The sequence below is a fragment of the Staurois parvus genome, unplaced genomic scaffold, assembly GCF_062004578.1.
Source record: "Staurois parvus isolate SC_StPar_1 unplaced genomic scaffold, SC_StPar_1.0 ptg000155l, whole genome shotgun sequence".
Classification (NCBI taxonomy): Eukaryota; Metazoa; Chordata; class Amphibia; order Anura; family Ranidae; genus Staurois; species Staurois parvus.
Window position 1 is genome coordinate 14900125 of NW_028317951.1, and position 26899 is coordinate 14927023.

The 26899-nt window shown below is 40.5% G+C and overlaps 1 protein-coding gene across 1 annotated transcript in view; it reads left to right on the forward strand.

Annotated features, from left to right (window-relative positions):
• The window catches only part of PRKCI (protein kinase C iota), a 148374-nt gene that overhangs the window by 39223 nt on the left and 82252 nt on the right, over positions 1 to 26899 (forward strand). Inside the window, exon 2 of the mRNA XM_089675487.1 lies at positions 22893 to 23014. Within this exon, the coding sequence (XP_089531613.1) occupies positions 22893 to 23014 (122 nt within the window). The remainder of the gene's footprint in view (positions 1 to 22892; positions 23015 to 26899) is intronic.

Here is a 26899-nt window from a genome sequence, read left to right on the forward strand (position 1 = left end):
GACCCCTGCTCTTTGTTTTTTTTTTTCTTCTTTCTCTCTTTTTCTGTTAGTTTTTGGTGTGACAGTGGACAGCTGCCTTTAGTTGTTATAGTCTGAGTTACATTAATGTTATTGTAACTTATGTGCCATTGCTAGCCCCTGCGTGGGCGTACCTTTTCCTTTTGCCTTGTTTGAGTTAGAGCACTGTTTTCTCTATTATGCTTATTTTTTATTTTTTTTTAATAATCGGTGCAATTGATAGCCCCTGTGTGGACGTGTTTTGATGCCTCTGTTTATACGGTTTATAATTAAAATTAATAAAAACCATTAAAGAAAAAAAAAAAAAGGCACTAAAGGTTCCTGTCTGGCCTATCCTCTATGCTTATCCATACAATTAGCACTTATTAATGAGTTGGGTCAAGCCAGTAAACTATCAGCTAGCACTATCAGTGCTCTAATGTGGTATGTATGTTGTGGGGACTAAGCACACCCTTCTATTTAAAAGTCTTTCTGTATTCTGGTTTTATGTTAGTATCAAAAATATATAGACCTGCTATTTTATACCTCCTTTCCTTCAACATAGTCTATATCCATAATTTCTTTGATCCCATGTTATCTTTTACATTTAACCAGCTCTGTATCATTCTATGTAGGAACGTACACCTGATAAAAGCGGGAGGCACAATAAATTTGAGCATCACAAGTCACATTTGGGTTATCCAAAGTGCAGCATTAATCACAAAAGACAATATAAAGAAAACCTGGAAGCTGACTTGACAGATCAGAATCGCAGGACAAGTCGCACCCTTTTTGCCGCTATGGAACCATTCAAATTGGTGTGACTCAAGTTGCAGCGATTTTGAAAAAGGCTCCTGCACTATTTTGTAGGATTTTCGTGTGCCACTTCCATTGATATTTGTGTACATGAGGTCACAGAGATATCAGCTGTGAAATCACTCTGAAGTAACTAGACTTCCAAGTTGAATCGGTGTGAACCAGGGCTAAATAAGCTTTTGCTTTTAGGTCAAGTGAAAAAGTATTAATCACATATATAGATCTGCTTTCTAAAATTGGCAGACGTTTTGTTTGACCATAGTGGCTTTTCTTTGATAAAGAAGGAACATGTCACTGCACATTCATTGCAAGTGTATATTGTTCAAGTTGGGGTGAAAATTGAGTCGATTCTTGGCAGTGTAGAAGTCCAAGCAAGGATAGATAGGTCTACACAGGTCTGCCTTTCTTTGTGAGAATTAACTTGTCTTTATTCAATAGCAAGCTTTATACTTCCCTAGCAACAGGATTGCTAAAGAGAACATTCACCTACTACTGCAGTGTTGCACCATTGTTATTACAGAGCCTTGTTTGCTAGCGAGGAATCAGGGATGGAGCAGTACCTATTGATGGAGGGGTACTTCATGGGTTTGGCCCATGAGGGACTGACTGCATAGGAGGAAGTAAATGTTCTTTATGCTCTGTTAGTGATCCTGTCATTGGCAACTTGCTGCCAGAGAACATGAATAGTAGGACATGGCCCTGAGTGTGTGTGCAAGAAAGCAAGCAGTTACCAGCCTTTATACATGGTGATTTTCAGTCCCACTGCTTCACAAATAAGAATAGCCTTTTTCATTACATTTGATCGCAAGTTTGTAACAAAATTAAAGTAACATTAAACTCTCAGCAGTTTTAAAAAAATAGTGCGTTTTAAGCAAGCATTGAATAATTGTACAGGGTGTTTTTTCTTTAAAATTGTGTCCAAACACACATGCTGTGCTAATCACTAGCTCCAGATCTGGAGGGGGCAGCTTCCCCGTACTTCCTAGTGGGGAGCGCACACTACAAGTACCAAGTCACAAGGGACCGCAGCTTTTAGGAGGAGGGAGCAGAGGAGTGAATCGCCAACCTTAAGCTTTAGACTGTGTTTTTGTTGATGCACACAGCTCCCAGCCTGCAAGTACTTATGCAACGGTGGCTCCTTAGGACCCTCTAAGGGAAAGCGGTGACCCTGAAAAGGGAGAGTTTCACAAGCATTGAATGACCCATTGGAATTCAGAGGATAATACTACTGCCATAATGAAAGAAGCAGGCTATGTTTACACTTGTGCGACTTGACTTTGGACATACAGTTGCATGACAAGTTGCAACCTGTTGTTTTCAATGGCACCCGTTTGGATATTTGTGCCTTAAAGTCGCAGCAACTTTGAAAAGGTTCCTGCACTACTTTGATGAGATTTTGATGCAATTTGAGTGCCAGAGAGTGTAAAGTCACATCAAAGTCGCATTCCAAAGTCACACTGGAAATTGTGTGACTTTAGAGTTGCACACGTGTGGACAGAGCCTAGTGATTATCATGTCATCCATTACCTAGATATTAATCTGACATTAGAGCTATAACTTTTTTTTTCTATTTCCTACTGTTGAAGGATGACTTATCAGGCAGTACTATAGTTTCGGCAAGTAACCACACCAACAACTGAAAAACCTGTGACTAGTTATGGGAAAGCAGGGATGACTGTTCATCACAAGGTAGGAAGAATCACCTCTAGAGTCTGGTAATCTATTGATGAATGAGAGTGCTGGAATTAGCTGCAGCAGCCCATCCCAATTGAAAGTGTGATCGTTGTTGAGATCAAGCCAGTTTGACTCACTGAGTGAGTTGGCAGTGTGCATTGAGAAACTAGTGTTAATGTGTTTGTGTTTCTGATTAGTAATACAATCTTTTAAGAATCACACAGAACTGGAGCTTTATTTCTTCATTCATATGTTCCGATATGTGCCAAATTCTCTTCAGTTTACTACTTTTTTTTGGTGGTTTGTTTACCTTTTACTTGACTGTATTTGAGTAATGTAGAAAATGTTTTTGCTATAGTTGATTGCAGTGATTGACAGAATCTCACCAGATATGTAGTCTGTGTATGTTTATGTATGTATGTGTGTATGTGTATATGTGTGTGTATGTGTATATATATATATATATATATATATATATATATATATATATATATATATATATATATATATATATAAAAATAAATAATACATACTATATTGCCAAATGTATTGGGACACCCCTCCAAATCATTGAATTCAGGTGTTCCAATCACTTACATGGCCACAGGTGTATAAAATCAAGCACCTAGCATGCATACTGCTTCTACATACATTTGTGAAAGAATGGGTCGCTCTCAGGAGCTCAGTGAATTCAAGCGTGGCACCGTGATAGGTTGCCACCTGTGCAATAAGTTCTTCCGTGAAATTTCCTTGCTATTAAATATTCCACGGTCAACTGTTAGTGGTATTATAACAAAGTGGAATCAACTGGGAACAATAACTGAGCCACAAAGTCGTAGACCACGTAAAATGACAGAGCAAGGTTAGTACATGCTGAAGCGCACAGTGTGCAGAAGTCGCCAACTGTTTGCAGAATTAATAGCTAAAGACCTCCAAACTTCGTGTGGCCTTCATATTAGCACAAGAACAGTGCGTAGAGAGCTTCATGGAATGGGTTTCCATGGCCAAGCAGCTGCATCCAAGCCTTACATCACCAAGTGCAATGCAAAGCGTCGGATGCAGTGGTGTAAAGCACGCCACCACTAGACTCCAGAGCAGTGGAGATGTGTTCTCTGGAGTGACGAATCGCGCTTCTCTGTCTGGCAATCCGATGGGCATGTTTGAGTTTGGTGGCTTTCAGGAGAACGGTACTTGCCTGACTGCATTGTGCCTAGTGTAAAGTTTGGTGGAGGGGGGATTATACTGTGGGGTTGTTTTTCAGGGTTCGTGTTTGGCCCCATAATTCCAGTGAAGGGAACTCTTAAGGTGTCAGCATAGTAAGACATTTTGGACTATTTCATGCTCCCAACTTTGTGGGAACAGTTCAGGGTTGGCCCCTTCCTGCTCCAACATGACTGCACACCAGTGCACAAAGCAAGGTCCATAAAGACATGGATGAGCGAGTTTGGGGTGGAGGAACTTGACTGGCCTGCACAGAGTCCTGATCTCAACTTGATAGAACACCTTTGAGATGAATTAGAGTGGAGACTGCAAGCCAGGCCTTCTAGTCTGACATTAGTGCCTAACCTCACAAATGCTCTTCTAGAAGAATGGTCAAACATTCCCATAGACCAGGGGTGGGCAAACTTTTTGACTTGAGGGCCGCAATGGGTTCATATATTGGACCCGAGGGCCGGACCAAGAGTAGATGAATGATGTGTATGTGTCATCCATAGTAAGTATAGTAATATTCCCCCATAGTAAGCATAGTAATTAATCCCCCATATAGTAATTCATCCCCGATATAGTAATTAATCCCCCATATAGTAATTCATCCCCCATATAGTAATTCATCCCCCATATAGTAATTCATCCCCCATATAGTAATTCATCCCCTATATAGTAATTCATCCCCCATATAGTAATTCATCCCCCATAGTAATTCATCCCCCATAGTAATTCATCCCCCATATAGTAATTTGTCCCCCATAGGAATTCATCCCCCATATAGTAATATTCCCCCATAGTAAGCATAGTAATTAATCCCCCATATAGTAATTCATCCCCCATATAGTAATTCATCCCCCATATAGTAATTCATCCCCCATATAGTAATTCATCCCCCATATTAAGTCCCCAAGTCCCCCCTGTGTCAATTCACTTACCTTTGCTCTGCGCGTTCCTCTCGCCGTGTTCCCGCGCCGTTCCGGTGTAGCATGAAAATCTGTCTCCTATGAGGATCTGTCCCCCTCGACATATCTGCACATGTGCCAGTTTCAGGCATTAGCAGCCGATCGGCGATCTCCGGCACATGCGCAGATATGTCGAGGGGGACAGATCCTCATAGGAGACAGATTTTCATGCTACACCGGTCTTCAGGGCGGACTGTGAAATGTGAGAGGAGCCTAGCGGGAGCCTATCTCCGCGGGCCGGATTAAAAGGTCCGCCGGGCCGTAGTTTGCCCATTGCTGCCATAGACACACTCCTAAACCTTGTGGACAGCCTTCCCAGAAGAGTTGAAGCTGTTATAGCTACAAAGGGTTGGCCAACTCAGTATTGAACCCTACGGACTAAGACTGGGATGCCATTAAAGAATGTGTGTGTAAAGGCAGGTGTCCCAATACTTTTGGCAATATAGTGTGTATAATATATACACACTATATTGCCAAAAGTATTTACACGCACATGAAGTTTAATCACTGAGCTGGACATTTTGAGGTGCAACCTGGCAGCGTCGGATGAACCGAAACATGATATCCAGGAGGTATTCTATTGGATTTAGATCAGGCGAGCGTGATGGCCATTCAATGGTATCAATTCCTTCATCCTCCAGGAACTGCCTGCATACTCTTGCCACATGAGGCCAGACATTGTCGTGCACCAGGAGGAACCCAGGACCCACTGCACCAGTATAGGGTCTGACAATGGGTCCAAGAATTTCATTCCAATAACTAATTGCAGTCAGGGTGTCATTGTCTAGCGCAGGGGTGGGCAAACTTTTTGACTTGAGGGCCGCAATGGGTTCATATATTGGACCCGGGGGCCGGACCAAGAGTAGATGAATGATGTGTATGTGTCATCCATAGTAAGTATAGTAATATTCCCCCATAGTAAGCTTAGTAATTCATCCCCCATATAGTAATTCATCCCCCATATAGTAATTCATCCCCCATATAGTAATTCATCCCCCATATAGTAATTCATCCCCCATATTAATTCATCCCTCATATAATATTTCATCCCCCACAGTACTATTCCCCCCCAAGTAGTAAGCCAAGTCCCCCCTGTGTCAATTCACTTACCTTTGCTCCGCGCGTTCCTCTCGCCGTGTTCCCGCGCCGTTCCGGTCTTCAGGGCGGACTGTGAGAGGAGCCTAGCTTGATTTGTACGGACAGCACCAAGTCTTATAGGCATGGAATGAACATGTTGGCGACATATTCTAACATCTGTCCCTCTCCATTCTTCAAGAACAACATTTTTTTAGAGTCTGCTTGCTGGATGGAGAGTGATGTTCAACTTGTCTCTTCAGAATTCCCCATAGGTGTTTGATTGGGTTCAGATCAGAAGACATACTTGGCCACTGAATCACTTTTCAGCCTGTCTTTCTTCAGAAATGCAACAGTGGCCTGAGATGTGTGCTTTGGATCATTGTCATGTTGGAAAAGTGCATGCCAACCAAGGGCACGGAGTGATAGTAGAATCTTCTCTCTCAATATAGAGCAGTACATCTGTGAATTCATGATAGCATCAAAGAAATGCAGCCCTCTGACATTAGCAGCACTCATGCAGCCACACAGAAGGACACTGCCACCACCATGTTTCACTGTAGACACCATGCATTTTTCTTTGTACTCTTCACCTTTGCGATGCCATACAGTTTTTAAGCCATCAGTTCCAAAAACATGTATCTTAGTCTCATCACTCCAGAGTCCCAGTAGTCTCTTCTTCTTTTTCATCATGGGTCCTGGCAAATTCTAAGTAGGCTTTTTTGTGTATGGGCTTTAGGAGGAGCTTTGTGGATGACACCACGCATGCCAATCCTCTGCAGTGTACGCCGTATTGTGTTACGAGAAACAATCGCCTCACTTTGGCTTTCTACTTCCTTAGCTAACTGCAGTGAACTTGCATGGCGATTTTTTTTTTCAACCCTTCTCATCAGAAGACACTCCTGTCAAGGTGTTAAAGCGGAGCTCCACACAAAAGGAGAAGGTCCGCTTTAAGCCTTTGTCCCCCACTCCCCATTAAGGATTGGCACCTTTGGGGAGCGGCGGGGAAGTGGGTACCCGAATTTGACAGGTACTTGCTCCTACTTTGCTTAAAGTGATCGGAAAAGGAAGTTGTCCTCCCTATCCGTAGTCTTCGGCAACACGTGACAGGTCCCAGAAGACGACGGGCCATTCACAAAGCACAGCGCTTCTCGCACATGCGCAGTGGGCAACTGTGAAGCCGCAAGCTGTTACAGCCGGGTGCCCACAGTGAAGATGCTGGCAAGAGAAGATGGCTGGTGAAACCAGCTGTAGTGAGGACATTGCTGGACCAAGGGACAGATAAGTGTCTGTATTTTGAAAGTCAGCAGCTACAGTTTTTGTAGCTGCTGACTTTTATTTTTTTTTTTCAACTGGAACTCTGCTTTAACTACTGTGGACAGCCTGGATGTCTCTGAGATGGTTGTAGTTCAATCTTTAAGTTTTTTTGTAGCACTTTTGCTACAGTATTCTGACTAATAAGTAAAGCTTTGCTGATCTTCATGTAGCCTTCACTTTTCTTTCTCCAATGCCTTGTGACATTTTTTGTGACATTTTTCTTCCATGTGTTGCCATTGCTGACAGCATGAAATGGGAAGGAGGTTTCTTTAAGTAACACCCTTTTACAATCAACTGTCTGCTGGACATCTGTTTGTTGAATAATTAGACTCACCTGTAGTTGAATTCTTGTTAATTAGGATTTTGTTGTTTAAACTTTAGCTTTGCTCCTAATGCAGGCCATAGATGGGGAGAAAAACTGCAGATTTTTCTTTTAAAAAACAAAAAATCGGTTGTTCAAGTGGCCGACGTTACCATCAATGGTAAAAAAAATCGGCCGATTTTCTACCCGTCTAGAGCCGGCAAAAAGTGTCCCTGCAGAGAGCTCTGCTATTTCTTTGACAGTTCTCTGACAGTTCCTTGACATTTATAGAAGTTGCAACATTGTATCTATTTGTTTCCATTTAGGATACAGATGTTTTTATTCGGAAACAAATAGATACAATGTTTCAACCGCTGTAAATGTCAAAGAACTGTCAGAGAACTGTCAGAAATAGCGGAGCTCTCTGCAGAGACACTTTTTGCTGGACTGGAATTCTTCTTATTTTCATCCTACTTCTTCTTCTTCTTCTTCTTCTTCATCCTCATCCTCATCCTCTTCTTCTTCATCCTCATCCTCTTCTTCTTCTTCTTCATCCTCATCCTCTTCTTCTTCTTCATCCTCATCCTCTTCTTCATCCCCATCCTCTTATTCTTCATACTCATCCTCTTCTTCTTCATATTCATCATCTTCTTCTTCTTCTTCTTCATCCTCATCCTCTTCTTCTTCATCATCCTCCTCCTTCTTCTTCTTCATCCTCATCCTCTTCTTCTTCATCATCCTCATCCTCTTCTTCTTCTTCTTCATCATCCTCTTCTTCTTCTTCATCCTCATCCTCTTCTTCTTCTTCTTCATCCTCATCTTCTTCTTCTTCTTTTTCTTCATCCTCATCCTCTTCTTCTTCTTCATCCTCTTCTTCTTCTTCTTCTTCATCCTCATCCTCTTCTTCTTCATCATCATCCTCCTCCTCCTCTTCTTCATCCTCATCCTCTTCTTCTTCTTCCTCTTCATCCTCATCCTCTTCTTCTTCCTCATCCTCTTCTTCTTCATCATCCTCATCCTCTTCTTCTTCATCATCCTCATCCTCTTCTTCCTCTTCTTCTTCATCCTCATCTTCTTCTTCTTCTTCATCCTCTTCTTCATCCTCATCCTCTTCTTCTTCTTCTTCATCCTCATCCTCATCCTCTTCTTCTTCTTCATCCTCTTCTTCTTCTTCATCCTCTTCTTCATCCTCTTCCTCTTCTTCTTTTTCTTCTTTTTGTCTTCCTCTTGCAGGTCACTGCTCATGCGCAGATTTTTTATCGGTAAAAAATCGGCCGATTTGCCCACTAATTGTCGCGAAAATCGGCCGATCGGCAAAATCGGCCGATTTTTTTCCAACTTTACCGAAAAACAAAAACGGCCAAAATACCGAAAAACGGCCGACCTAATCGCCCACTAATGATCCGAAAATCGGTCGATTTTATTTTCGGCCGAAAAATCGGCCGATTTTCGACCCGTCTATGGCCTGCATAAGACTTTCATTGGGGTATGTTCATTTTTGCACCATGGTCTTGAATGAATTTGTTAGGAAAAATACGTTTTTGAGTGTGCAAATTAACAAATCTTGTTTGTAATCAATGGCCTGCATTTGTGGGAGTATTTTGTAGTATAGTGTCCGATACAAAATGTTGATAAAGTAAGGAAAGTAAAGTCTTTACGACAAATCTGTTGGGGTGTACTCATTTAAGCTGACAACTGTATGTAAAGAAAAAAAAAATAATAAAAAAATATATAGAGAGAGAGAGAGAGAGACACACACACTAATACCTCGGTTTACAAATGCCTCGGTTAACGTAATTTTTGGTTTACGAATGAAAATCCATTGAAAATTATGCCTCGGTTTACAAATTTTTTCAGTGCTGATATTGAAATGCAATTCCTGGCTTTTTTTTTTTTTTTTCACTATAGCTCACAGAATTAGCTGTCACTTTCCCCAGAGTTCTTTTAAGAAACTAAGAGGAAACATTGTTTCTCTTAACTCAGGGAAACAAACTAAAAGAAAACTTTCTTTTAGCTGGGGGGGAAAGTGACAGCTGAATTTCTGAGCTATAGTGAAGAAAAAAAAAAGCTTAAATTACATTTAAAAACTGGCAACATAATAAAAAAAATAAAAAAACGGCGTGTGGTTCCCCCTCCCATCTATACCAAGCTCTTTGGGTCTGGTATAGATTTTGAGGGGAACTCCCACTCCAAAATTAAAATCATTTATGTCACATGGGGTGGGGTCACATGCGTGATGTCCCCGGGTGGCCCCACCACTTACATATTTAAGAACTGTCAAACCACTGAAGCAGGCAGAAGGCTGGAAACCATCGTCGGAAGCGGAGCCTTTTTTTTCTAATTCTTTTTTTCGGGTGGGCGACGGTGACGGGTGGGCATCATGATTGACGGATCTACTGTGTGGGACATTCTTTTAGTTTTTTCTTTTAATAAAGGACTTGTCAAAAACCGTGTCCTGTCTTTTTCACACTACACTTTTTTGTTTTTTGTGAATGAGTATGGGTACCATGTACCCCATACTCATTCACATGGGGGGGGCTGGGATCTGGGGCCCCCCTTGGTAATGGGGGCTTCCAGATTCCAATAAGCCCCCTGCCCGCAGACCCCCACAACCACCGGCCAGGGTTGTGGAGAAGAGGCCCTTGCCCCCCCCCCCCCATGTTAAGGGTGTGTGGCCTGGTATGGTTCAGGATGGGGGGGTGCACGCACTTGCTCGCGCCCCCCCCCCCCCCCTTTTTTTCTGACCTGCCGGGCTGCATGCTTGGATAAGGGCCTGGTATGGATTTTGGGGGGACCCCCACACCATTTTTTTTTTGGCTTGGGAGTTCCCCTCAAAATCCATACCAGACCCGAAGGGCTTGGCATGGATGGGAGGGGGGACCCCACACTGGTTTTTTAATTATATTTTTTTAATTGCTGGCAATTCTTTTACATTCAGCTGTCAGTGGGGAACCCCGCTGACAGCTGAAAGATTAACACATGGTTGTCACTACTAAAATACCGTATGCAGTGTTTTAGTATTGTTTACTTTTTTCTGGTCTCCGGAAGGGGTTAATTTTGTTTTTAATGCATTCCTATGAAAAACGGCGTTTCAGTTTCCAAATTTTTCGCTATGCGAAAATTCCTGCAGAACGAATTAAATGCGTAAACCAAGGTATAGTGTGTGTGTGTATGTGTGTGTGTGTGTGTGTGTATATATATATATATATTTAACATTGCCACCTAGTGGTCTTTGCCAGCCATGTTCAGTGTCTTTATGTACGCACACTGTATACTGTGTCAAAGTTTTTGTGCTTGAGGACTTGAAAAAACGTGCACAGCTTATGCAAGTGTGTGACTCTCAGTGGGGGTGGACTGCATTTGCGAACGCTACCAAGATGGCTGGAGAGTAGAAAGGGAGAGTGCTGCATGTTTCAGATGCATCAATCTTGCACTTTAGATCTGATTGAGAAGCACCTGAGAATTTTCAGAGGAGCCTCTGACCTACGGGCAGTCAAGCTGCTTTTGCATCCCCATTACCTTGTGTGTGTATGTATGTGTGTGTATATGTATATATATATATATATATATATATATATATATATAGCATTTTATATCCTGAACAAATGGTCATACATACAGTACTTCAGTAGTCAGGTTGACTACATGTCATTCCTCTTGTAACAAGCTTAAGTGGCCTGACACTGATCTTCATTTAATGCCTGTTGTATTTTCATTAAGGTATTAATGTCACCTAAAATGAAGAGGGCGGCAGAGAAACCTTGGCACTTTGCTAAAATACAGAGTACACCCAGTCACTAAAATCTCACATGATCTAATTTAAACGTGGTTTTCATTTATCTTTCTTTATCGTAATACCTAGTAATCCTGCCACAATTCTTTTTTGGGCATCTGCTGTTATGGGTGACAGCACTGCCAGTGTCCCCCAGTTGCTGAACTGTTTGATATATTTTATTGTCCTGCTGTAAAACACAAAAAAAAGTTACTGTATGAACATTTATTTCAAGTAGAAATATTCTTTATGTGGCTCGATCACATCTTTGTGCTGCAGTTTAGTGCATTTTAAACGGCAGCTGAAAGGGCCCATTCACACCCACACATACTGTATTTGTTACAACACATGTATAGGTGAACACACCCTAAGATCATTACCTGAACTCTGGAATCTGTGCCCAAAAAAGGAAAGCAGAGGGCAAAAGGAATAGTCACTAGTATTGCCTGTAGTATCCTTGCAGCTGATATTTTCCACATTACTTACAAAGTCTCTCTCTGACTTTGTTGTACAAATAGGGATTTCTAATTTCAGAGCCCCTCCCCCCTGGTGATCTGACGACTGGTTGAGTAATATTCAAGAAGCAGCAGGAAAGTTGCAAAAAACACATATCCACAGAATGGGTGAAGCAGGGAGATTCTTGCACTGCAGGTCCTGGAGTACAATTTCCTCTCCTGCATGGAGAACACTGAGCAGCACAAGAGTGACACCAAACCTAACTCGTTTCATGAGACTGCCACTCAGAGAAAGCAGTGCCTTTAGATTTCTCAAATGCAGATATACAGCTCTGAGGATTAAGGCGCTAAAGAGTGTTATTTTGCTGAAGGAATTCAAGACAAAAAGGTAAATTGTTCGGTTATTGGCTCAATTGAAGCAAGTTGAATCTAACAGCCTGTTTACACCATATCTGTTGGGCTGCACTGGGCAGCCTTGCCCAACTCAGTCCCAATGCATGGACAAGACAACTTGCCTAATATCCAGTTAGCTCTGTTCACACCACTGCGTTACAGTGTTGTGCACTGAAATAAAGTAGAACATGCTGTCTTCTTGGACAAACCACAACTGACAAAGGCCATACATTGCCCATCTCAAGCAAAGTCAGGAAATAACTTACAGTTAATTATATAAAGGGTCAGCATGAGCACAATGCTGTACTTTTTTTTTTTTTTTTCAGTGCCATATATCTCATTGCAACCCACAGTGGTGAACAAAGATGAATGAAATGTTAAAAAGTAAACCATTCATAGCTTCATTTACAGTGCATTTGCACCGGCCTCTTTGCAGCACCAGTGACCGCAGTATAACACAAATGTGATACGTCGCAACTTAACAGTGTTTAGATGGAAATGTAGCCTAAGGGTGTCATTTTCCTCCTATGTGTTATCATATAATTCTATACACCTCTTTCAAAGTATGCTTGCCGTAGAGGAATTGGGGGGCTAAGCCCCTTTTAAAATGTATAGTTGCCCATGCTGACCCACTGGTTTCAGTACTATCTGAAGTACTGATCTGGAACAAGTGTGTAAATAAGAAAAGTCCTTATCCATAAATTTTTTGTTTTGGGTCAGTTACTCAATTAAGCAAGATGATCATCATGGCAGCCAGAAAAGCCATTTGCATTGAAAAGGACAGAAAGGGCAACCTCCATATTTCTCCCATGGCAGATTTCCTTTAAAGCCGACCTCCAGGCAGATCTATAATATGTCATTAAATATATTTTTACATGCAAGTATTGTATGTAGAATACTGTATGTGTGTGTGTGTATATGTGTGTATGTGTGTGTGTGTGTGTGTGTGTATATATATATATATGTGTGTATGTGTACACACACACTGTATTTGGTTGTTTGCCTGTATTTCAGCTTTAAATAGAATTCTAAAATGAGATGAAATCCATAATCAAGGCATATGTATTTATACAAACAAAACATGTATCGTGTATATTGCCATGAATAGCAAGGCTGCTTGGTTCCCCTTCTTGCTAGAGCCTTCTTATGCTTTGCAGTTGGCTTCCCCATGCATTATGCTTTCCCTTCTGCACAGATGTAAGATTCTTGCGCGGGAGTCCGTGGAGACTGTGAGGGTGGCTTATATATCCCTGCTGTGAGAACAGGGACAGCAACTCTAATTTATTTTCAAATGCAAAATGATGACTAATTAATTTTGCTTGGGAAGGCAGATATTCATGAGAAAAAGAACAGCAAGGATGAAACTGGTGGGAGAGAATAAACAGACTTGTCAAAACATGCTGTGCTGGCGATGCACCATGGCTGATTTCCTGGGGAGTTGCTGTAATTGGATGTGCTCTGCCATATGGCTGTGTTATCATGTACCTTGTTTACCCCTAAAGATGTGTGGGGCGCATGCAGAGTTAACCCTTAAATGGCAACCTACCTATACAGTACTTGTGTGCTTTCTAATCAAAATTGGTTTTAAATTTGAGTGCTGTCTCTGCAAAAATACATTGGATATTAAATTCTCCATCTTATATTTTTTTGATTACAGTATATTTTTTAAATGACTTCATTGAATTAAATCTGCATTGAATTGTGTTATGGTGTATATGTATGAATATCAGCACACTGTAAACACCCTTATCTGCAACAATATTGAAGAGACTTGTCTGAACATTAATTGGCTACATAATGTAACTTATAGTGGAAAAATGTTAAATTGAACATATGGCGGTAATAAAAAAAAATCTGCTTGACTTTGATTCACGGGCATGTTTGGGGAGCACAACCAATAATCTCCAAAATGCAAACCTTAATTCCTGGCTCACACCTATGCAGGTTGCAGTTGATGCATTTTTCTGGTGTGTTTTTTGTTTTTTCACACATTTTTGATGCGTTTCTTGTTTTTGGGAGGTGTCTGTTGTCTTGTGGGAGAAATCCGTAGAAACGCAACAAAAAAACAAGCACTGTGTTTTTGATGCATTTCCTTGAAGTCTATGGAACCAAGAATGCAAACTGTTGCTGGAAAAAAAAGTCTCTGACCCCTTTCTAAAAAATGCACTGATGAAAAATGCACACATGTGAATGTGACCCATAGGAAACCATGTTAAATGGACTGCAGTGCATTTCTGCAAAACTGGAAACGGACTGAAAAACGCATACGTGTGAACCAGGTCTCATGAAAACTCCATTATAGTCAATGGGAGGAAAACCATTTCTTTCCAATTTCAAGGCTAATTAGGATTGTCAAATAGGATGGGAAGCTGGGAACTGCCATGGGGGGATATATACCAATGCCTGTGAAGTTGCACTTCTGTAGGATGCACTAAAGCCAAAGTTACATTTACAAAGAAAATACCATTTGCTAGGTTCAAATTATTGCAGGCCGGAAACACAAAAATCGTGCTTGTTCCCGACTCGCAGGAAAACGTGCTGCTCTTTTGCAGACGCATGGATGTGCCATTGATTTTTAATGACACGCTCATGCATTAGCAAAATCGGTACATTTTTGTGTGTACCAATCCGCATGGTTCCGCAGCACCATGCAGTAAAAAAAAAAAAGGGTCAGAAACTTGGCTGCCTACATGCAGAACGCAGGTCACAGAAATGTACAGATAGCGTAAATGACATTTTCTGTTTATAAACAAAGCTGTTTTCAAGACTAATATGCAAGGGGTTAACAAAGAGAGCATGGAGAGCTGGGCACTGCCATGGGGTGGAATCTTTTGTAGTCTAATGTATATGGGGGAAAATAATGTAATTGCTTTGACCATCAGGCTTGCATGGGTGATACCAATGAGAAAAAGAAGCAAAGCATAAGGGCATAAAGGGGGCAGGTATGAACAAGACCTTAGGAACAATAGGTCTGACTTTGTCACAAAAACTGGATAAAAATGCATTGCCCATGGCAGTCACATGTCACTGCTTATTAATATATTTGGAATATGAAAAACGTATACAAACCTTGTACGAGCCACTTCTATAGTGTCCAAACGTTTTCTAGGATCTACCATAATTGGTAGATGAAGAAAAATAAAATGTTTCCTTTTTTATTTAAATTTTTTGTAGGTAGAGGTGTTCAACATTATTATTCTAGACTTGCTGCAGTAAACATCAGTTTAGATTTTGGTTTCTGGCAAGGACTGGATTATAATTGCTGACAGGTTCTCCTGATGGGATTATTTGAAGAAGAAGCATTAACTTGTTAGGGAACAGGCTTAGCAGTGTGTCATTACTGTAGGAGTTGCACCCTACAAAAATGCTGCCTATCTTTACTGTAGAAGTTGCACCTTGCAAAAAATATAAAAATATTAAACTGTCATTAAGCTATGAAATATGTGGTAGTGTTTATTTAACATGCATTTGTATGTGCTGATGGCTTTCCTTCTCTGGGCCATCTATTCAGAAGAACGTGAATCTTTTGCAAACTACAATTTGCCCTATAGGGGGTCTGCGCTGCCTTGCGGGGTTTTCCTGGAGCCCCACCGTAGCCACCCTTACATGTTGGCTTCCAGCCTAGACTATAGCAGCATGTAAACATGTGGTGGGCACAGTAGCTAGTTGGCTGATCTGTCATATTTACTAATAATATTTTTCAATAAACTTTTTTTTTTCTGATGCTGCTGTCATCTAAGGCTAGATTCACATTTGTGCATTGCGGGAACATGTGAAAAATTGTTCAATTTCCACATGGCACAACACCACACAGTCCTTTTGCAGAGAGACAGCTGTGCCATTAATTCTTGATGGAATCCCTACAAACCCTGCGCCAAAATGCTTGGTGACGAAATACTATGTGTTTTCGTGTGGTGTGATTTTCAAAAGTGTCATGCACTACTGTAGTGCTTCTTCTCACATGGTGCAGCCAAATGAAATTAATAGGCTGCCCAAAGTGCGACACTTGGAATACATGAAATCCCATGCATACTCAGTCCCACCTGAAAAATAGTCTAAGGGCTGGTAAGCAGTGCAGGCATTTGGTTTTTGAGGAAGGGGGCTATGTGCTTCAGTTTTAAATTTGCACTCCCTCACTCCCATTTACTTCCCCATCCCCACTCCTCGTCCTCAAAGTATAATGCACCCTGTCCTGTGCACTCCCTCACTCCCATTTACTTCCCCATCTCTATTTGCAGCCTGACATTACAGCCAATAGAGTTTAGAGGTTTTTTTTGTTTTATATTTTAACTGCTGCCCCACCATCTTATAGCAGATATACTGCTACAGGGCGACAGTGGTGTGCAAAATCACGTGTGTGTGTGTATATATATATATATATATATATATATATATATATATGATTTTGCATTTCCGGGTAGGGGGCGTGTGCCCCACCCACGCTGCCATTCGCACCCGTGTCTGTCAATCACCGGGTCCCAGCCTGTAATTTTCCACCGGCGCCCAGTGATTATCAAGCATCTCCAACGGGGAGGAGGACTGTTTTGTTTACTAACAGTTGTCCTCTCTGTCAGCTCAGGCACACTGTTTTGAATGGCTGTGCATAGCACAGCCATCGAGAGCAGTGTGCTTACAGTGAAACACACTGACATGGCCCCCTAGTAAAACACTCCCTGTAAACAGTTAACCCTTTGATCACCCCTCATGTTAACCCCTTCCGGCCCAGTGCCATTACTACAGTGTCAATGCTTTTCTTTTTTTTTTATTTTATAGCACTGATCACTGTATTGTTGTTACTGGGGGTGTCAGTGACACCAAGTCAGTTCCCCCCAGTGTCAGAATCTCCAGTGCAGTCCCGCTATAAGTCGCTGATTGCTGCCATTACTAGTAAAATAAAAAAAAATTCCAGCATCTATACCGCCATTTGTAAACTCTATAATTTCATGTAAACCAATTAATTTACACATATTGGGATTTTCTTTAGCAAAGACATGTAGCAGAATACATTTTGGCCTAAATTTATGACAAAATTTGATTTTTAGAATATTTTTACTGGACATGTTTAATAGCAAAAAGTGAAAAATTATTGCTTTTTTTTTTTTTTTTAAATTGTCAGTTTGTTTTGTTTTTTTTAATAGTGCAAAAAATAAAAACCGCACAGGAAATCAAATACCACCAAAAGAAAGCTCAATCTGTGGGGGAAAAAAAAGGACGTAAATTTAATTTTGGTGCAGCGTTGCATGACCGCTCAATTGTCAGCTAAAGTAACGCAGCGCCGTAACACAAAAAATGGCCTGGTCAGGAAGGGGAGTAAATCCTCAGGAGGGCAAGTGGTTAAAGTTGCACTTCTGTTTGTCAAAAAGCAATATTATTGTTTATGAAAATTTGTTTTATTTCTAAAGACGTTATACAACAGAGATGGTTGTGCTTGAAAATCCCAGTAGATCGGCAGTTTTTGAAATACTCAGGACAGCCCGTCTGGCACCAACAAGCATGGCATGTTCAAAGTCCCTTAAATCCCATTTCTTCCCCATTCTGATGCTCGGCTTGAACTTCAGCAAGTCATTTTCACCACATGTACATGCCTAAATGCATTGAGTTTCTGGCATGTGATTGGCTAATTAGCAATTTGTGTTACCAAGCAATTGAATAGGTGTACCTAATAAAGTGGCTGGTGAGTATATACAGCTAAATCTGTCTTTGTAGTTTGTTCAAAGTTTGTTCTTAATACCATAAATAATAATAGATTTTCACTCCAGGAGTTTATATTGAGTTTGGAAATTCTAGAGAAATGCTTAAATAATGCATTACAATTTAAGTAAACCCATTAGATTTTAGTCGACTAACTGAAAATTGGAATTGATTTTCGTCATAGTTTTTGTCAATTGACTAAATTCTAATGTTATTTTCATTTAGTTTTTGTCACTGAAAACATGCAACTGACGAAAACTATGACGTAATATTTTGTGGACAAAATTAACACTCGTGCTGTAAAAGAATCACGCAAGGGATCATACAGTCCCTGTGGCAGAAGGTCAAGTGGTAATTCCGTGCATGCTCCTCAGACAGAATCTCCGTAAGTGCTGGATGGGGGTGACAGCAAGGTGATATTTGAAAAAAGAACCTGAAAGTGCAGTTAGAAAAGTTGATCCAAAGGGGAGACATTGGAGGAGATTTACTAAAACTGGAGCATTAAGAATCTGGTACAGATGTGCACAGTAACCAATTAGGGTCTAACGTTAGCTTATTCCGTTAAGCTTTGACAATAAAACATGGTAGCTGATTGGTTTCTGTGAAGAGCTGCAACAGATTTTGTACTCTCCAGTTTTCATAAATCTCCCCCATTAACTACTTGGTGAGGATTTATTGCTACTTTATCATCCACCTCATTCTCCCATCTTCCTAGTGTAGTTCTCTGGACCTTTTTTGGCATATTGGGCATCTGTCAGTCACATAACGAAACCATGTCTCTTCATCATTGCTGTAGATTATCATGATATAATGAGCAATGCAAACATTGATTTATTAGACATTGCAGTATAAAGGATGGCTGGACTGCTTGTGTGGGCATAATTATTGTCACAGGAGTAAAGGAAGGTTATTTAATTACACAGCCAGCTGGAAACTTACAGGAATGGAAACATCAATTATTCCTAAATGACAAGTCAGTGACAATATGTACAAGTTTTCTCTTTCATTAAGGAAAACTGAAAATCCATAATCTGTTTTGAGCACCACAGCAAACTCATGGGCAAGTCCAAAAACTTGATTACATCTATGTACAGAACTGCAGAAAACCACCATTCTTCATTTCTACTTATTGAACATTACCTAGAATTCTCTGTTGAATTGCCATCTTTCCATGTACTGCATTTGAAATGGCAGATGGCCCATGCAGCCTTTCCTGGTTGGTAAATGGAAAAATCTGTATCAGTAGAGATTGACCCAACATTTGCGTTCCTTCCTGGGCCATGACATGCATATTTCATTTTGGCACAACGTTTGGACACTGTTTCATAAGGTAGAGTTCATCAAGTTTAACAAAAAGAAAAGAAGTGATTCTTACCCTTGTAGTGGTGATTGTTGTAGTGGCATCACTTCACAGAACGAGGAACTAGATATTCAGAAGGAAAACAAAAAATAGGTTATATAAGAAAACAATCCTAAGGCAAGCAATAAATTATTTAATTTTCTTTCCTTGCAGCACAGGTCGAAGGAAAGAATGTCAGGGCAGGCACATACCACGTCAGGGCACACGCACACGTCAGGGCAGCCACACGCACACGTCAGGGCAGCCGCACGCACATGTCAGGGCAGCCGCACGCACACACACACACACGTCAGGGCAGGCGCGCACACACGTCTGGGCATGTAGGCACACACGCAGCGTTGGCGGTAGGCACACACGCACGCAGCGCCGGGGCAGGCAGGCACACACATGCAGCGCCAGGCAGGTGTGTGCACATGTCAGGGCAAGCAGGCAGACATGCACAACGTTGGGGCAGGCACACACACGCGCAGTGTCGGGGCAGACACGCATGTGCAGCATCAAGGCAGATACACACACACATGCAGCAGCAGGGCAGATGCATGCGCACGCAGCGTTGGGGCAGACGCACACAGACAATGTTGGGACAGACGCGCACACACACATATACACACACACCATCATCAGAGCAGGCACACATACATATATTTAAACACATATTCAGACACACCCACACACATTCAGTGGCAGACATTCATGTCAGACACAAACATTCAGTTTTGGGACATGCACACTATTAGGGGACACACACGCAGTGTCAGGGTAGACACCCACACCCACACACACTTAGCTATTCCACCCTTTGCTAGTGTTTTGTTTGAAGAACAGAGTCATAATGAAGGTGTCCTTCAGTAGCTAGAATTTTTAGATGAGCAAACAGAATGTGCTGTACATGAAGGTATTCACTAATAATATCCTGTGTGGTAATGTTCTGTATTACAGATTAGGTTTATTATGGCACATTTTATTACACACTTTTATATCTGTGTTGGTAAAAGTATGATAAATCTGTAAATGTTATCTGGAATGTTTTTCTTTCGTGTTTGCCTTTACATCCATGTATCTGGGGATTAGTAGAGCTCCTGCAGGGTTGAAGATAGGCCTCTAATATATACAGTTCTCTGCGTGAATATCTATTACATTTTCATTGTGTTGAGTCTCTTGGCAAGCATTCGGAGGAGCGCGTGCCTCTTGCAGCCTTTTATGAGCTCCTCATGCAAATATCAGATAGCATTTATTGAGTGCATGTCAGCTAGACTGTTCAACAAGGAGAAGACTGGTTGAATTGATTTCCAAATCACACACGGTCTTGAGGGCTGCCCTCCAAAGGCAAGTTTTCTTTTAGACTGTTTTGTTTTATTTCCAGGATAAGAGCAGGCAAGCTATTCTCATACAACAAAGCATAGATAAAATTGCATTGGCTAAAAACATTCAGAGTCCACTACGGATCAAAAGAAAACTGGTGCTAACAGCAGCCATTTAGGTGCTAACCTTCATTTTACAGTATGCAGTTGAAAATGGCAGCTGGGGTCTTGTTGCTATAGAAACAACCTTAACTGTGTCTCTTTTTACCCAGGAAGAATAATCATTAATTTGCAGTCGACTGGAATATAATGACTGTATACCCCTTACTAATAGGTGTTCCGTACATATAGTTTACCATGGTGGTTCACACCTTAAAGTACCTAAATAGTAGTCACCTGTTTATTTTACAATACTTGACAAATCTTCTTGATTCTTGTGCTAAATGGCTGTTGAACACTAGTGGATGTTCCTTTTGGATGCTACCATTGTGCTCTGATGCTGATCATAGATGCACTGCTTGTGTATGCAAAGAAGGTTCTCTTGTGATATTTATGTATACAGCTTCCAGTGAGTGTTTCTAAATTATTATTATTATACAGGATTTATATAGCGACAACAGTTCGCTCAGCGCTGTACAATACAATGGGGGACAATACATGAGACAGAGGGGGGTGGCGGAAATGGAGCTGTTGGTAAGGTGGATGAGTCTGGCCGCCATATTCAGGATCGACTGAAGTAGGGATAGCCTGTGGTGAGGCAGGCCAGTGAGGAGGGAGTTGCAGTAATCAAGTCGTGATATGATTAGGGAGTGGATGAGCTGCTTAGTAGTATCTGGGGTTAGGAATGAGCGTATTTTGGCGATGTTGCGGAGGTGGAGTCTCCAAGAGTTTGTTAGCGATTAGACTTGGGACTGGAAGGATAGATTGGAGTCTAGTATGACACCATTTACACTGGCTTGCAGGGTAATTACACAACTTGCCGAAAGAGATCACTTTATATTTACCAGTAATACACTAGGAAAAAATTTAGCTTGACCTGTGTAAAGCCAATATCTAATTTTTTTTTTTTTTTTTTTTTTTTACAGCTCATGTAAGTTCTAGTCTCTGTTTTTTTAGCAGAAGACTGATGAAGGCAAAGCCACCAGTAGCAAGCCAATTGGGCTATTCTTTAGCAGAGAATGACGTCATGACATTAATTCCCATCTCCTCTTTATTACATTATGAATGGGTGACAATGTGGTAATGCCCCTTAGGGTGTGGGGCCATTACTTCATTCATAGTATTTTGTTAGTCTGCCTTGTTGAAAGCTACTGCTGAAACTGCTTTGGATTGAGCCCAGTTTTGCACTGATGCGGTGTGGCACATCACATGTACTACACTGCATTCCTGTGCAAATCCCATGCGATGTCTGTGCGGTGCGATTTTAGCCATACATTTTTGTATAGCTGAAATTGCGTCGCATCCACGCCAAAAAGGTGTAGGATCCTTTTTTTCCCCACACCTGATTCGCATCGCATGGGTGTTTGCAATCTGGTTCGGGGTGTCGTTAATTTAACATTGACACCAGTACTAGATTGCATGGACACAGTACGATGGCAATGCGTTGCAGGAAACGTACAGGATTTGCTGCATTTCCTGCACCGCGTCATTGTGAACAGGGCTGAAGATGAAATTTACAGCCTGAGCTGCTTTTTTTATTCCTACAAAAGGTAGAAATCTGCAACAGTTTGTTAAAACCCTTGCAATGTACATAGATCACCCAGGGGGCAATATTTTTTTTCACAACAAAAGTGGAGTTACTCTTTAAAACACAAGTAATGTCCTGACATGGCCAATCCAGGTCTCGGTCCAAGAGAGTTTTAGAATGGATTTGAAGTAAGCTGGAGTAGATGAACAAATAGAGCGAGCTTTCACATGCTTGCTGTTTTGGACTTGAGTTTAGTTTGAGATGCTTCTGAGTTTCTTGTAGGTGTTTTTGATCATCTTCTCACTTGTATTTACCTTCTAAGTTGCATCAAGCTGTGTTTGCTTTCCCATTGACTTGTATGGGGAGAAAAGCAGTTGTGACATGAACAAAAAGCACATGTACACGGCTCAAAAGCTGTTCACTCACTATCCCTGTGCAACCTGACGGAGCTTGAGCAGTTTTGCAAGAGGAAATGGGAAATACTGTTTTGAAGGGGATTGCACAACCAGTTTTGTATTTTTTTCATTATTTAATTCATTTTGAAGGCGTTTGTTTCTTTTTGACAATATAATTTGTTTCTGTTGTCAAATAATCTGACCTCCTGAAATATGCCTGAATTCTAAATGCTACCCAAGCACCCACTTCCATTGTCAACTGATGTATGAATGAGTAATGGTAATTACATAACGATAAAACGTATATCCTCAGAAATGGACGCTAAAATTATAGAAACAAATTTGAGAAATAGATTTTTCACAGTCTTCATATTACAATATACAGTAAATGGTAGACAGTCTTTATTAGTCCATATTGTTTGGTTTTGGTCAAAATATTCAATTTTTTGGCTGTTTGTGGCCTGACACCTTCTGTGTTCTTTCCTCAGAGACATCATGATTACACATTTTGACCCCAGCATCACCTACGATGGGCTGTGTAATGAGGTGCGAGACATGTGCTCCTTTGACAATGAACAGCTCTTCACCATGAAATGGATTGATGAAGAAGGTAATGATTTCTAATGGTAAAATAAGCTAGACATCTTAATTGTACAACAGGATGAAGCATTTTCTGGTTACCTTACACATTACATAATAATACCTGTGCAGATAGAAGATCACAAGCAACACTAATGTAGATTTATTTTGTCATAGCCAGAGTAGGCCACTTCAGCAAATCGAAGTAAAGCAAAGCATAAGACACCTTCCACACGGGGTCTAGCTGCTGTGCATGCAAATTTGGTGATTTAGTGCACCCCGGAGGCACAGATGCTGCATCCATCCCCACAGCCTGAAGCCTGTCAAAGTATATGGCAAACTGCGGTAGGCTGTGGAAGGAGGGTTGAGTGGTACTATGCAGATGAAGGCCCTGAACACAGACTACTTTTTGAATATCTGTTTTGCACCAAAAAAGTTTGATCATAAAGTGGGTCCTTATTTCAGGTTTTAATGAAGAGCCTACCAGTGAAAAGAATTAAGAAACAATTTGTACCCTATCTGCTTTCTGATGGCAGCTTGTTTTTCTTCCTAGAATGTTTTAGCCTTTAATGCTTTAAGTTCACATATTTGTGGGTGCAGGAATTCATGTAAATCTTTGAATTCCTGTATCTGCAGCAGGGTGGATATGATTTAAATCAAGTTGATTTAAATCACGATTTAAATTACTAGTGAAAAGGCTCGATTTAAGTCATATAATTTTTAAAGAGCAACTGTCATCTCTGTCCTGCAGTGGCTCCTCATTTGACCCACTTTTGACTCGCTAACAGTCCTATTCACTTTAATGGGATGGCTGGTGATGCAGCGGTGACACAACAAGGTGAGGGACGTGGCGGTAGCAGGTGAGTGGATGCCCGCTAACAGGCGCTGCCATGATGGATCTAAAATTACAGGTGCTCTTTGAATGTAAAGAATCCGACTCATTCTTGCTGGTAGTTAGAATCTTTAATATTTGCAAACCAAATGAAGGTTTCCTTTTTAGAATAATAAGCTGTCAGCTTATTAAAACGGCGATATCAGAACCGATTTTAGGTTAATAGGTTAATCACACATAGCTGGAGAACTACTCAAATTCTTTTTTTTCATGTCTTTTTTCATAGTTACTGTGAAATTGTGTGAATGCTTGCAGAGCTTGGATTCATTGAATGAGTTTACCAAATGCAGAATATACAGCCTCATGCTACATAACATAGCTCCATGTCATGCTGTATAAACTAAATTATTAATGTATCTTAAATAGAAATCTATCTTTAGATAGATTTTTACTCCAAAAGCATTTTTTTAAATAGATTTGATTAAAAATTAAAAAGAAAACCGATTTAAAAAAAAAAAATCGATTTTTATCCACCCTCATCTGCAGGCAAAGAACATTGCTTTTTTAGCAGATATGCCCAGGCTGCCAAATACAGCAAGTTTTCCAGTGAGGGAAACTGCATGGTGCAAAATTTTAAAAAGGTACAGGGACCATTTTCCTGTGTTTCTTGCAGGCCGTTCAAATGAATGGGCTACTGTGTCTGCGCAAACACGAGACCCACATCAAACACGTGTGTGAACTTAGCCTTAAAGCTGTTTGTTAAAAAATATTAGTTGCATATTTCAAAAACTGTCCCGTACATGGCAAGTCTATGAATTTCTTTTAATTCCAGCAAGCAATTCTGCTTACTTTCCTAGGCTATCATTGGTTGCTTCCATGGATATAATGCTGTTGCTGAAGCAAATCTTACTTCTACTTCAGTCCATATCTCTTAAAATAAATAAATACAAAAATGTAGCTAGTACTAGTCAACCGAGCCTTATTGGCAAGATCCAGCAATAGTAGGTATCATTATTTTCTGTTCTCTGTAACCATTTTTACAATATGTTATTAACATAGTAAAGGGCATTTTTAAAATTTTTAAAATCTGTCACTGTCTTACCTTGTGGTAGCCAAATATTTGTGAACCACCCTACCCATTTTAGTTTTTGGTTTGAGCTGTATAAGATTGTGCTAAGCAAGCATACAGTGCAATCAATGCCCCCATGGCCAGGTGCAAATGACTTGGATAGTACACATGGATCTTGCAGGGGTCACCAGTACGAAAACCAAATGTTTGTATCATCCAGGCATATCTGTCAGCCTTAAAAGTTATAGACAGCACATTTCATCCCAGTTATCTGCACAGACTAATCTTTCAGATTGTTACTTGGATCGTCCTCTTTTCCCAGAACGTTTAGAATCTGTCCAAATTTATAATTAGCTACTGAAAGTGGAACTTCACTCTCTCAATTAACATTGACTAATATTTACATGTTTGAAACTTTTTTTTCTTACATTTCTTCAGTTCCTTCCTGGTTTCCATGCCTAAGGAAATTAAGTCATACTGTATATTCCAGGAGTCTTCAGGAGGGGAGGAGAGGTTTTCTCAGCTAAGCACACCCTCCTGCCTGCATGCCTGAGCTAAGGTCAGATGGATTCCAGGAAGTAAATGCTACCTGAATCTCAAAATGGCCACGGCCAGAAATTCTAGGGGGTGTTTTTCAAAGTGATTTCTCAGCAAACCTAGATGAAGGAGTTTGCTTTGAATATTAAATATGAAATAAGTAGTGTTTTTTAGTTTGTGGTGCTCAGATACAGTGCACAGTAGTTCAAATTGAAGTTTGAATTTACTGTACACAAAAGCTTTCTTCTGTTGTTGTCGTGATGGTATAATTCTATAAGTAGTGATTTGATAGCAGTGGGGAATCAAATTTTATCATGAACTTTGTTAGATATTAAGGTAGATGTTAGCCCCTCTTTTTGCACTAGTGTATTATCACCTGATAAATTGTATCATAATCATTATACCAACTATTTTAATGCTTCAAGCCTCACTTTGGGCTTATTTTCACTTTTGTGAAGAGCATCATGTGCACGTCAGGGTCCCAGGCTGCAGCTTTATAATACACCTCTGTTTATAAGAGAACCTGTCATAGATATATAGATATATATATAGAATTATCACACACAAAAAACTAGATTGTTTGTAATTGTTTGTTCATTGTCTTGTTCCATCTGGCTAGTGTTTGTTGTCTGATTCCTGGATACACCTTTCCCAAGAATTCCAGCTGTCCCTTCTGCCAGTATTTTACATCTATTATTAATAGCATGTTGTTCCTGCTGTGATAAACACATTAATTACCAAACTAAACTCTGAAAACAGGCGATACACTAAGTGTGTGTATAAATATACATATATTATAATTACCAACTGTCCCATGTTAGAGGTACTTTCCTCAATTTCATTAAATCTGATTACCAGGCAAATTGCTAAATACTCAAAGGAAGAATGTATAGTATAGGCATTTTTGTGACGAACGTGGTGCCTGACTTTTGCCAGTCTCACACTGCGCTTTCACTTGTGTAACAATGCCACTCTCAGCTGCGCCCTGCATAAAGATTTTCCAGCTCGTGGGACCACACTTTATGTGCCAGCAGCCTGTGAGCGATTGTCACTGGGTTAATTAATTATGCGATTAACCCTTCAAAATCCAAACTGCCTCCAGATAGCTTTGGGACTATCAACCCTTTACAATGTTAGCAAGAACTGATGTGAACAATAAATGTCTGTAACACACACTGTCACCGTAGACAAGTATATTCAGAGGATTATTTTATACGGTAGCACTCTTCAAGAGACAGGGATGCTTTAGTTTGCATTAAAAGCCTTAGATATAGTTTTAACACTTTTCAAAATAGGGTTTATTAATGAAAAGGTCAAATGGTGCAATGAAAATATTTACAGAAAGGGATGTTACAAAGAAATAAAGAGAACAATAAAGCAACAGAGATAGAAAAGAAAGGAGTTAAGAAGGCAGAATACTTGCAAAGTCGTTGGTTTTAGCAGAGTCCACCAAATTTATAACCAAGTCCCAACTACAG